This window comes from Exophiala bonariae, assembly GCF_035927105.1.
Source record: "Exophiala bonariae strain CCFEE 5792 chromosome Unknown scaffold_2, whole genome shotgun sequence".
Classification (NCBI taxonomy): Eukaryota; Fungi; Ascomycota; class Eurotiomycetes; order Chaetothyriales; family Herpotrichiellaceae; genus Exophiala; species Exophiala bonariae.
The window spans coordinates 929458-941869 of NW_027042477.1; the positions used below are offsets into that span (position 1 = coordinate 929458).

Consider the following 12412-nt stretch of genomic DNA (forward strand, 5'->3'; position numbering starts at 1 on the left):
GATTCACGATGAGGTACTCTTTACGAGCTAGAACACGCAAAGCGGTTCAATTTTGACTAGTCGTTCTCCCACTGCTTGACGCAGTTTTCGGCGATAGAAGCACGTTATAATATAGAAATCAGGAGAGCTCTGAAGCATTCAGTGAATTTATTAGGCTTCTTGCTTCTCCAAAGTTTTCTCCCGCTGTAGAACATCCGCCGACGAGTCTGCAGATGGGTTGACCAACGATTCGGCACTGCTCAGAGAAGAGGTAGATGGAGAGGAGCTAGAATTGACACTCTGCGCTCCCTGCACTCCCGCTTGGCGTGTTCCTGAGTTTGTTGGGTTTTGTTTTTCCTCGTCGTTCGATGAAGCTGAGGGCGTTGGTGCGAAGCGACTTTTGACCCGGATCGGCTCGCCGTATTTGTAGAATATGAATGGGATGGGTGCGAGGAGAATTGCGATGCCACCAATGAGCGATCCACCACCACCGACTCCAAGAACGTCAAACATCCGCTGCGTGAAGAGCGGGGCGGCAGCGCCCGCTGCGGATCGGCAGATCGTGTTCGCGGCCATTGCACTAGCCGTGTACATGAGATAGGTATCGGTGAGGTAATTGAGCCAAGAGACGAAGATCAACATGATGGATGTGGAGAGCAAGGTGCCTGCGAGCACGGGGACGAACCAGTGGATGCTGTTGAAGTTGGCGGTCCATGCGAACCAGAACATGGTGACTGCGAAGAGAACTCCAGCGAACATGGCAACGGGAAGGCGATCCTCCGGTCGTCGTGGGACTCCGGCTTCCATTTTCTTTTTATCTCGCGACGATACCCAGAAGATGATTGCACCGCCGATGCATGCGCCGATGGCGGTGCCCAGTAGTGGAAGTTCTCCCACTCCAGAATTCCAGCCTCGCTTTTGTTGGAAAACAATCGGATAGATCGTGAAAAGCATATACAGGAGGACGTAAACCACCGATAGATATATGGCGACCAGGAATGAGATCGTGTCGAAGAGGATTTTCCAAGGCCGGATCAATGCGACTCTGAACATATCTGCCAATTTCCGTCCTTCTGCCTCCGCAGGGGCTCGGATGTTCTGGTACTCTGGCACATCAGTTGCACGGAGACGGCGGGCTTTGTTCACTAACACTGCCGAAGGCAGCGTTTCTGGTATGGTGAACATGATAGCTTCCGTGATTCCACCAAGCCATAACAGCACGTAGAAACTCCACCTCCAGTCTTTCTTGAGTTCCAGGAATCCACTAACGACTGGCCCGACCGCCGGACCTACGAAGGTCATCATTGAAAATATCGCCATAGCATTCCCTCGTTCGACGGGTCCCCAGATGTCGGCAAGCACGCCAGGAGCATTGGTCAAAGGGGCGCTTGCAAATGTGCCGGTCAGAAGCCGACCGACGAGTAACGATCCAAAGTTGGGTGCAAAGGCACAGAGGAAGTTGAATGCCAGGTACCCCGTGAAGGAAATATAGAATACCCAGCGTCGGCCATAAAACTCAGATAAAGGGGCAAATATCAGTGGGCCTGCGCAATAGCCCAAGAGGAACAAAGTGATTACCAGCCCGGCAGCCACCCTTGAGATGTGGAATTCTTCGGCGATACCAACAAGACATCCTGAAGGACTGGAGGACGCGAATGTCGCATTCACAACAAGAAGGATTGCCACAACAGTGCAATACCAACGACGGCCCGTCGACCAGTCTTTTGGGTTCTCTAAATCCCCCGGAGCAAAGTCGAGGTGGCCATTTTCGTTCAGGTGGGGTTTGACCGTTGGATCGATGCCTTTTGACCGATACGGTTTGGCGACAGGCCGTGAAAGGATCCGTTCGAGAGCATTCATCTTTGGAAGATGATGGGATTCGAATGTCGCTTGCAGGAACAAGGAACGAGCAAGAAGTAGAAAGAGAGAGTCATGATCTAGGCTACTTCAACAACCGATTTGTTTGTCAGTTCCCAGGAGTTTAACCCAAATAAAGTCTGTGAACGAAATCGATGATGTGCTGCATGAGAACGGTGGCGTCTCCGTGGCGGGTAAAACGGCACCATCCTATCGTTAAAAGGTACCTCCGTTAACACCGACCGGTTCGTACAAGCTTTTCCATTCTAACCAATTTCATCGTCATGGTTCCAGAAATCGTACTCGTACCCACGAGTAGGATCATTTCACGGACCTGAAACCCCGACGCGTTGTCCAGATCCCAAGAGTCCGAACATCAAAGCCCAGCCTGGCACTGCCGGATGGTTGGTAAGCCGCCGAACTGCCTGTATCATTGTCCAACGAGCTTTTGACTGCCTCCTCCGTACTCAATCGATAGTCCCAAAACAATTTTGATGAGGTCCACAATTTTCATGTCCATGGCAAGGAGTCAAGGACTTTACGGGTGAGAAAATAGGCCATGGGTCTACCCGGAGTAACCGTCTTCCAGTGTAGACGAGGAAGTGCTAGCATGCGCAGCCTCGTGTATTACTAAACCCGGAGACGACCCAGGATAAACGTCTGGTCTCATGTTGATTAGTGCATGTTCTCCTGAACATTCGTTCCTGCAATAACCTTGTACTTCAATACAACATTGTCATGCCACGTCAGTAATCACAATGTTTCGCAAGATCGCTGGTAACTATCCTTAGTTGATGGACGAGACCTGAGCTGGACTTCGACGAGAGATTCATCGATCGTTGTAGCAGGTGGTGTAGCCATGGAATGCGACCTGATCTCAAGATATTGATGAGGGTTGACGCTATTCTAATCAGAAACTTCGTCACTCCCAAGATTTTTTAGTTTCCGCACTCCGCCGCGTCCATTTTGCAGAAGGGCGGCCGCCATTGTTATCTTGCTTAGCTCGTGCTCTGACCCTACTGCGTGAGTTTCGCGATGATGACATGAGACTAACTGGTGTCATCAACGGGTCAGAAAACTTCCTAACCACTGCGAGCTCATCGTGTCGACCGTTTGCGCAGCCTGGTTCTGGAACATGTCGGTTTGATTTTGACCAAAGGTATCGTCTTCCTGATACCAGTCGAACATATTCCAGCTTTCTGAAAACTGAAGTAAATTTGAAGCCGGCTCTCCTGTGGTTTCCCTGTCAGCGGGGCTTCTAAAGCCACAGGCATTAAATCTCGAGTGCAATGATTACCTTCGTTGGTGTCTCGAAACAAACGCTCGTTGATGACGTCAAAAAATCTGAAAGGTATGTCGATTGTTTTTGAGGTCAATTGGTAGCGCTGCAAGATTTTGAGTGCCTGATGCCATTTTGTATGAAGGTCAATCTCATAGAATCCGTCGTCGGCGCAACATCGCGCAGCAATCATGACTAACATCGAGTTGTAGAGGTCTGTCTCAATGAATAAGTCCAAAACACATGGCCAGGAGGAATTATGGTACGTACAGAAACAAAAGGGGGTAAAGTTGCGCTCAGGAATCATAATCTCTCGTCCACTTTCCTGATAGGTGCGTAGTAAATCAACTGTACGGACAGCCGCCTCGAGGCATTTCCATGCAAACTGTTTGAGCCCGTTGAGCGCGAACGAACCCTGTAAGCTATGGTCACCTGAGGCTTCCACACTTCCCGGTCTGGCTTGCAGCTTGAGCAGGGAGGATATTGCCGGCCGATATAATAATATCTGAGTATAGTGGTACCTATGAAGCTCGAATATTAGTAGCGTGAGCAGCACATAAGATAAATCATTTAACCGTACCGAATATGAAGATTCATTCTTTGCTCAAGTAACAGACGCTCGTCGATGACGGAGCACCTGCAATCCGCCTTCAACTCGACCGGTAATCTTGCATACCATCTCGTGAGATTGGTCTCGTGCCGCTGTAGAGAGCTAAAGTTCCCACTGAAAAGGCTTCCTTGCAAAGTATCTTGGTAGTCCGAGGATGCTTCATGTAGTTCTGCACACAGGTCCTGCAGCATGAGTGACAGCGGAACATTGTTCTCAAAATAGCTTTCTGAATGGAACGCAGTTTCTTGGACAAGACTATTCTTCAAGCCTAGCTGTGAACGCTCTGCCATCTTGAACTCGAGGGCGTTGATTATGGTGGGCTCCCCACATGTAGATGCAAAAACACTACACTAGTTGTTAGCCTGCGTAGGGACATTCGTGCAGAACAACTTACATGTCGTAGTATATGCAAGTCCACCAGAGTTTGAGTGCAGTCACGTCGTGACTAGGTAGGCTCCCGGTATAACGAATGCTCGGGAACTTCAAACTTCGGCAGACACGAACTGCAAGACCTAGGTAAGTCATGGAGGCGTGTAGGAATCCTCGCTGACGATGGACACGGGTGATACAGTATTGTGTAAGGAGCAAAAGGTTTTGTGCCAGGTGTAAGCTGGGCATCTCAAGATCATCAAGACTCACAAGTCTTTTGGCTGCTAAGAAAAATCTCTCGGACATAGGTATACACTGTTGAGGCTCCAGTCGCGTTGACCATAGCGCTCCCAGAGCATAGACCATATCAACCATGCATAGAGCAGAAGGATCGGCCTTGCTGAGGTTTTCATTATGGTCCGGAACGCCAGAAGTCAACATCATCGCAACCTTCTTGCCGTACCAAGTTTTCGGGTCCAAGAAAGGAAATGAATAGTGTACGTAGCTGAAATAAACGTTCTCGAAGTGCTGCAGCCAGGATGCATCGATTCGAGGAGCATTGATAGTGTTGCCCAGAGATAATGAGGGCAGCCTTGCAATTTGATCGTGAAATTGTTTGCTGAAGAATCCATTCTCAGCACCTGGTTCGGTCGCGATTTCTTCGAAGGGGGCTACCGAACTGAGCAGCGGCGCTTGCTGAACTTCCACCAGAAAGCTGCGGGTGGAGGATCCCAATGCTTGCTGCTCAGGCGGAAGCTGCTTGAGAACACGCGTACCGCCATTACTGACAAGCGAGACTGGGCTCTGAGAGGTACCTGAAGCCACTACCGGCTCGTTTGAATTGTGAATCGGAAGTACTTCGGTGTTGACGGGATTCAGAACGGGGTGCGCCTCGCTTCTAACATTGCTTTGCACATTTGGAGTTCCTGTCTGGCTTGCGGTACGGTATTGACTGAGCTCGGCCTCTAGCAGGTGGATATATCTGATACATGTGAGTTGACCACTGCATAGGAACAATTGCTCTGCATTGGCCGTACCTTTCGGATTGTCGACGCCGATCGCGGTCGACCAGGGTTTCATAGGAACAGCTGGTTCGGCCGTGGAATTGGCAAGTTCCACATATCGGCCGGACTGTATCGCATTTGACCTTGCGTGACCGACATTCACGACAGGCAAGAGCAGTCCGCCGCCGAATGTTCACAACTTCGTTCTTCCCCTGTCCGCTTTTCATTTTTCATTGTGCTTGTTATCGATGTAAGCTTCAGAAGTGAGCGAATTTGATTGCCCTTCAGAGGAAGAACCCAATGCGGCTCTGCCGGAAGTGGAAAATGTCAGACTCGTAGTCGAGTGTGAGCTTCTTGGCATGAAGCCTGTCCCTGCTTCTGTTGCTGACGCTTTAAGATATACTTGGGTATACTATGATCGGGATTCTTGACTGTATTAGTCATTAGTGATAAAGGAATGATTCCCATCAACGATAGAGATTCTAACAGCGTCACCTTCTTCGGAGTACGGACATATCCCTCTCAAACAGATATCCCAGACTACTCTGCAAGTGGGTTAGAACTTTGCCCTGAAGAGTGATCATTGGTTCTGCAATAAAAACTTGCCGCTTGGAAGAGGGGGCTTTGCTGCTCCTAGGCCGATATCACCGAGACCAATACTATCTAGGTCTCGAGGGGATACTTGCCCCGCCTTTTGCCCAAGTTGGCACTCTAACAGCCCCTCATGGCAACCCATTCGGCCGTATGAGCCGAATACGTTCTTCGAAAGAGGAGACATCATGATACTGGAATCCAGCTTGACGGACTCGATCAAAGATAGGATGAATAAATATGTACTATCTCAAATCACTGGGAGTTCTGACTCTCAGCAGATTCGAACGACTGCACGGACTGGAAAACAACATGAATTCTACAATTACCGAAAGGATTAGTGCTAGGCCATGATTTTGGTTCATCGAGGACTAGCAAGAACCCAGCACATATTCCAGGTGCCACAGTCTGCTCTGGTCCATAGTTATTTGGTACGAGAACATGGTCTCAGAGAATGGGCGGCAGGAGACCGGCGGTGTGGACGAAGAGAGTGCGCAAAGTGTGACAAATGAGCACCATGGAGAAGTTGGAGAGGAGAAGTTTCAAAGAGAACCGAAAAGACCATCGCACTGGCGTCTGCTGACTTCTCATGGACTTATCAACGAGGAAGTGCACTCGTGGCAATATGAAGGGTCCGGCACAGAACTCAATCCCTACGTGGTCACCTGGATCGAAGATGATCCCCGGGATCCTCAAAACTTTCCTGCACCAAAGAAATGGTATATCACGGCAGTATCGGCCTTGACTTTATTCATCGTCACCTTGACATCGTCGGGATACACCGGCGGCATCCCTTCGATGATGGAACAACTTCAAATCAGTCAGGAACTTGCCATCGCAGGGGTATCGCTCTACGTCGTTGGATTCGCCGTCGGTCCGATCTTCTGGGCACCATTTAGTGAAGTGGCTGGTCGACAATTGACGCACTTGATCAGTTATTTCGTCTTTGCTGCTTTCAATGGAGGTGTCACGGCCGCGCAGAACATCGAGACTATCTTGGTGTGTCGGTTCCTCGCGGGCTCGTTCGGCGCGGCAGGTCTGACAAATGCAGGAGCCATCGTCGCGGACATGTTTGCGCCTCGAGACCGCGGACTGGCGATGACGTTCTTCGCAGCAGCGCCATTCCTTGGGCCGGTGCTTGGGCCAATCACTTCGGGGTTCATCGCTCAAGCAGCAGGCCGAGATGGATGGAGATGGACGAGTGCCCTTTTCACCGTGCTGGCGGTTGTTTTTTGGATCTTGGGAATGGTCTCGGTGCCTGAGACGTATGCTCCAGTGTTGCTATCAGCTCGTGCGAAGAAGCTTTCTCAGGCGACTGGTAAGGTCTATCGGTCACACTTCGAAGTCAAGGGGACGTCGATGACATTCTCCGACAAAATGAAGATAGCATTGACACGCCCTTGGCGCCTGCTGTTCTTGGAACCCATCGTCTTCTTATTGTCATTATACCTTTCCATCATATACGCGATTTTATATCTCTTGTTCGCGGCCTTCCCAGTCGTGTACCAACAGACACGAGGCTGGAAGCCGGGGGTCGGGGGCCTTGCATTTGCGGGTGTTGCCGTTGGAGTGTTTGCGTCGGTGGTGCTGAATTTCTGGATCAACAACCGGTATCAAAAGATCAAAAACCCGACGCCGGAATCGCGGCTCCCACCAGCCATGCTCGGCGGCGTCGCCGTCACCACTGGCTTGTTCTGGTTCTCCTGGACCAACGGCCCCTCGGTCCACTGGCTCGTCAGCATCGCCGCCAGCGGCGTCTTCGGCTTCGGCATGGTGTTGATTTTCCTTTCGATCAACAACTACCTTGTTGACGGGTACCTACTCTACGCGGCGTCCGTTCTCGCCGGAGGGACCGTGATGAGGTCGCTTCTCGCATCTGCGTTTCCCATGTTTACCGCATACATGTACAGGCGTCTGGGCATACATTGGGCATCTAGCATACCGGCGTTTCTGTCCCTCGCGTGTGCGCCGTTGCCCTTCATCTTTTATTTCTATGGGGCCAGGATCCGTAAGCATAGTTGGGTTGCAACGCACGGTGCTTAGCTTGATGGACACATCGGGTGGATCCCTGGTGTTTGCATTTTTGTGTGACACATAGAACGACATTTCTGACGAGGGTCGTGCGAACACCCAATTTACAGGTGACTGGGAGTGACGCCGGGGGGCGGGGGGCGAAATTGGTTGTGGTATTCAGATCCCGGAATTGGAATAACAAGTGCAGAGTAGCTCTGAAGATCTGGGGATCTGTGCTCCATGATACAGGGATGTGGTGAAACGGTGCACAAGGGAGCGGAAGCAGTGTGATTTGGTTTGATGTCATGTCATTTCCCAAAAGAGATCGTAGATATTATCAAATTCGTCAGTGTCAACTACATGTGAATGTGGATTTGTATGTAACAATATTTTGTACAAGAATCCGCTTTGTATGATGCATGCTGGTTTCCTTTTGCCCAGATAGAAGTCTTTATACTGCTTCCGTGACCTGCACAGTTGACATGATGCGTGCCTGTTTCAAGTTGGCCCCTTTCCCCTTTTCCTTCAAAGTGATGCGTGCTTTGGATATGGATATCTCAAAAAAGTAAATAGAAATATAGAAAAATACATGAAATCCAAGAAATGATTCACTCGGTCCAGGGTCATCATGACAGAGCAAACCACAGAGCCAACAGACCCAGAGAAGCAGACCAGAACATGGGCTTCTCAATTGATGCGGCGCCAGTGAATGTAGCAATAGTGGCAGATCGAGTGGCGGTAGTTGTGGCTGTAGTCGTGGATCCAGAGCCGTATCCAGAGCCTGAGCCTGAGCCAGATCCGGAACCGCTTCCTGAACCGCTGCCTGAGCCAGATCCGGAGCCACTGCCGGAGCCACTGCCGGATCCTGAGCCTGAGCCGGATCCTGAGCCGGAGCCTGAGCCTGAGCCTGAGCCTGAACCTGAACCACTGCCTGATCCTGATCCTGATCCTGAGCCTGATCCGGAGCATGTCTTACCAACATCAGTTGGGACCTTGGGGAAGTTGTCAATGGCATCAAGGATGGCGAGACCCATACCACCTGAGAAGTGGGTCTGGATGTGGCAATGCAAGAGCCAGGCACCTGGAGTGTTGGCTTGATATCTGAAGACCATCCAGGATCCAGTTCCTTCTGCAGGAATGCTGGTGAAACCATCGAGGAATGGAGGGTTGTCAAGATTGAATCTCAGGCCTCCGGCGATGGCAGCATCAACAGTGGTGAAGTTGAAGGCGCCAGTGCCGGCACCAATAGCGAAGAACTTGTTGGCGTGCTTGTGGATAGGATGGGGTTGAGCAACGGGGCCCTCAACCTTGATGATCAAATCAATCCATTGGTTGAACTTGGTTCTCAAGATCAGTTCGCTCTCTGGGATGGAGGCGGGATCTTGGAACAGGAGGGGAGGAGCAGCATCATCACGAGACTCGTCATATCCTTCCTTGCCAGACAGAGTCCATGCCCACGCGTCAGTTGGCAGGGAAGGGTTCTTCAGGATGTCCAGGACAAAGGTCTGATCAGCTTTAGCAGCGACTTGAACCGCCGGGTATGGCGCAGCACGTCCAGGGGCGAACGAGGTGATAGTGGTGGTGTTCTGGCCGCCAAAGTTGATGACACCTTGAGTTGAGATGAAATCATCACCTCCCTTGTATGCCAAGATACCGAATCCGGAGATGACCTGGTTGATACCAGCGTTGGCAACACGGATGATGTAGTCAGCTGGGGTCTGGTCGAGCTTGACCAAGAAAGAGATACGATCACCATTGGAGAGCGTGAATTTGTCCACGACTTGAGGTTGGATGTAGTTTCCGTTGTACTCATAGATATACAATTTGTGGTTGTCAATGGCAATGTTGAAGATAGCAAAGCTGGCAGGGCTGATGAATGAGAAAGCTGCCCATCCGTCCTTGGGGTCGACTGATTGAGTGAAGTTTGCGCCAGTGAAAGGTGTGCAAACGTCGTAGGCTCCAGGAGGAAGTGCTGCCAAATTGCGGGTGAATTGTTGTCCTTGAACGACGGGGTTACTGGCGGGAATGCAGCCCTTGGCGGTGAGAGATGTGCCGTTCAGAATCTTGGGTACTTGGGGAGCTGCGTTGGCGGAGAGGAAATCAACACCAGGGCAGAGTTGAGAGCCGAAGCCGTTCAAGGTGATGGAGTCGGTGCAAGCCCAGTCGATGTTGGCGTTTTGCTCAATCTGGAAGAACTCGTCGAAAGAGAATCGGTTCCAGTCTGAGGCGAAAACAGGGGTGACCTTATCAGCGGCAGCCTTGACCTGTTTGGCGTCTCCAATCAACCCAAAGGGAGTATCGGCGTTGTCAGCGGGTGCGATGATGATGGCTCCAAAGAGACCGTCCATCATCTGTCCTTTGTAGTGAGCATGGTAGAAGTAGGTTCCGGAGGCATCAGCGACCCAGGTATAAGTGTAGGTGGTTCCAGACTTGATGACAGTCTGGGAGACGCCGGGTACGCCATCAGCCCATGGAGTTTCGAGTTGTCGAATACCATGGAAATGGACACCAGTCACAGCAGGACTGTTGTTGATGACGGTGAAGTCGACGATATCGCCAACCTTGAGGTGAAGGGCTGGGCCGGGGAGGGTGCCGTTGATGAGGAAAGCATTTCTTACGAAAGCCTTGCTCTCATCTGTTGGTCCCCAGGTGACATCGATGGTGAAGGGGATATGGCCTGAGGAGGAAGAGCCACAGGCTGAATTAGTATATGCATCGCTGTTTGCTGCGACGAATCCAAAAGACGACAAAGCGAATGACAAGGCTGTAAGAGCCTTGGTAAGGCGCGAGAAGGCCATGGTGTAAAAGAACGAATGAATGGTGAACGCGAATAGTACGTATGTCGAGAGGCAACTTGAGCAGTGCGAGGTGAGAGGGTGCTTTTAATAATGCTCAGACACTCCAGATTTCAGGCCCAGCCATCACAGGCCTGAGCTGAGCTCCTAGAATTGAGTTCTCAAACCTCGTGCGGTTTCGATCATCGTATACCAGCCCTGAGTGGTCCATCCTGATGACCCGCTAATCTGACAGAACATTGGGTTTTCACACGCCGGCCTTTTCTTTTGACTAGCGCCACACGTCAGCGAGTGAATGCGCCGTCAGCCTTTCTTCTGACGGGAGGGCTTGCAGCCTTCGCCCATGGGCCATCATGGCCTCGTATGTCGCCATGTGCAGTAATAAGGGGAAGTTTTGGGACGTTGTTTAGTCCACCTTGGGATTTGTCTCAACGCAAAGGAGTGGTCCATTTGAAGCAGCTCCGTTCCCGTTGGACCAGGCAGAGACACTCGCCTCGTTCATGTGGACCACAAGTGCTGATACCCCGATTAATTGCTGCAACTAGAGCACGCGAAGAGACATCGTTCCAAAATCCCTCGCCGGTAGCTGCAAGGACCAGGAGAGCATACCGGTTTGACCTGTCGATCGCAATCGAAAAAGGTGGGGGCCCACCATCCATGGTACATGGACCGTGGGCCATGGTGTTGCCCTGCCAGGCCAGCAAAACAAGATCATGTTTTTTTTGGTCGAGGGAGATGGCAGGGCAAAGTTTGATCCAGGAACGATTTGAAACGCTTGTCGAAGCTTAATTGCACAAGCTAGGCAATAACGGGAATCCTAAGCGTGGCAGGAGAAGTCTAATTTCTTCGCCACAATCTAAAGATTGACCATCACCATGACCGAGCTTAGGCCCGAGTGGTTTCCTGATCGTCTGGTGCTGAAGGATTCAATCGAACGCATCACATGGATCATACTGTAAGAAGCAGAATTAGTATCATTTATGATGGATGGGACAGATGGCCCATGGGAAATTGATTACTTGGTAGACAATTGACACATTGAGATTGGGCTGTCAGATTGCCAGTCATCACAAACGCAAGCGCTAGATCCTTCGCATGGGAGCGACGTCAAACGTGCACTGTTTCGACAGCCCAGAAGCTAGAAACCCCGAAACGTACTTATTAGTACCATCCTTTCCCGGCTCAATCTCATGGCCCAGGTTGCCAATTATAACATCTACGAGTACTCGTACGGAGGGCATCCCGGGGTAACCATAAATGCCCACACGAAGCAGTCTCCATACGAAGTACCGTGCTGGCCGTGTCGTGTGTCCGGGTACTTGGTACAACTGTAGGTAACCCCGTGGAGCCTTCGCATAGTAGTTAGTTTACGAGGGTCCACGGCTCCATGTCGTAGGGTTATATCATCCAGATCCAAGAATATACTCGGTACCATCGACCAGTCCATAACTACCTCTATCTGCAAATCTGACCATTCCATCTCCCATCATTTGCGATGATCACTTGGTGTTCGTAATGTCGACCAGCCATTACAATATTCGGCGGGTGCACTCCGGTCAGAAGAGTCGTATGATCGGTCAACACCAATGACTTGCGATGACTGGGTCGGGTCATATTTCCTGTACTCGGTAGTGGGATTTCATTTACTTCTTGGAAGGGCTGACGGTCCAGGCGGAAATCATTGGTAGCCGTCATAATCAAGGCCACAGGTACCAATCGATCCCAATAACCTGTGACATCTTGGCCATGCTTGGCTCAACCCCCTCAAACTCCTTGCCTCGTGCCGGATGAGAGAGTCGTCCCCTGTCTCCTTTTCTCTGCAAGGGATACAACCTTGAACACATTTGGATATATTCCTCTGTGAAACCGCCACAAAAGGTCTGTAACTCGGTTCTGCGATAGACGAAGGGTGACT

General features: G+C 50.8%; 4 protein-coding genes across 4 annotated transcripts; 1 reads left to right on the forward strand and 3 right to left on the reverse strand.

The window, feature by feature from the left end:
- Positions 1 to 150: 150 nt before the first annotated feature.
- On the reverse strand, positions 151 to 1839 carry LTR84_004854 (uncharacterized protein; the record flags this gene model as incomplete). Its single annotated transcript, XM_064848427.1, has 1 exon — positions 151 to 1839. One exon carries the CDS (start codon positions 1837 to 1839, stop codon positions 151 to 153), a length of 1689 nt encoding a protein of 562 aa, XP_064711051.1.
- Positions 1840 to 2898: 1059 nt separating this feature from the next.
- Positions 2899 to 5174, reverse strand: LTR84_004855 (uncharacterized protein; the record flags this gene model as incomplete). Its single annotated transcript, XM_064848428.1, has 5 exons — positions 2899 to 3068; positions 3134 to 3331; positions 3386 to 3636; positions 3696 to 4070; positions 4120 to 5174. 5 exons carry the CDS (start codon positions 5172 to 5174, stop codon positions 2899 to 2901), a joined length of 2049 nt encoding a protein of 682 aa, XP_064711052.1.
- Positions 5175 to 6130: 956 nt separating this feature from the next.
- On the forward strand, positions 6131 to 7732 carry LTR84_004856 (uncharacterized protein; the record flags this gene model as incomplete). Its single annotated transcript, XM_064848429.1, has 1 exon — positions 6131 to 7732. The coding sequence occupies one exon, from the start codon at positions 6131 to 6133 to the stop codon at positions 7730 to 7732; it is 1602 nt and encodes a 533-aa protein (XP_064711053.1).
- Positions 7733 to 8328: 596 nt separating this feature from the next.
- On the reverse strand, positions 8329 to 10500 carry LTR84_004857 (uncharacterized protein; the record flags this gene model as incomplete). Its single annotated transcript, XM_064848430.1, has 1 exon — positions 8329 to 10500. The coding sequence occupies one exon, from the start codon at positions 10498 to 10500 to the stop codon at positions 8329 to 8331; it is 2172 nt and encodes a 723-aa protein (XP_064711054.1).
- Positions 10501 to 12412: the final 1912 nt, after the last annotated feature.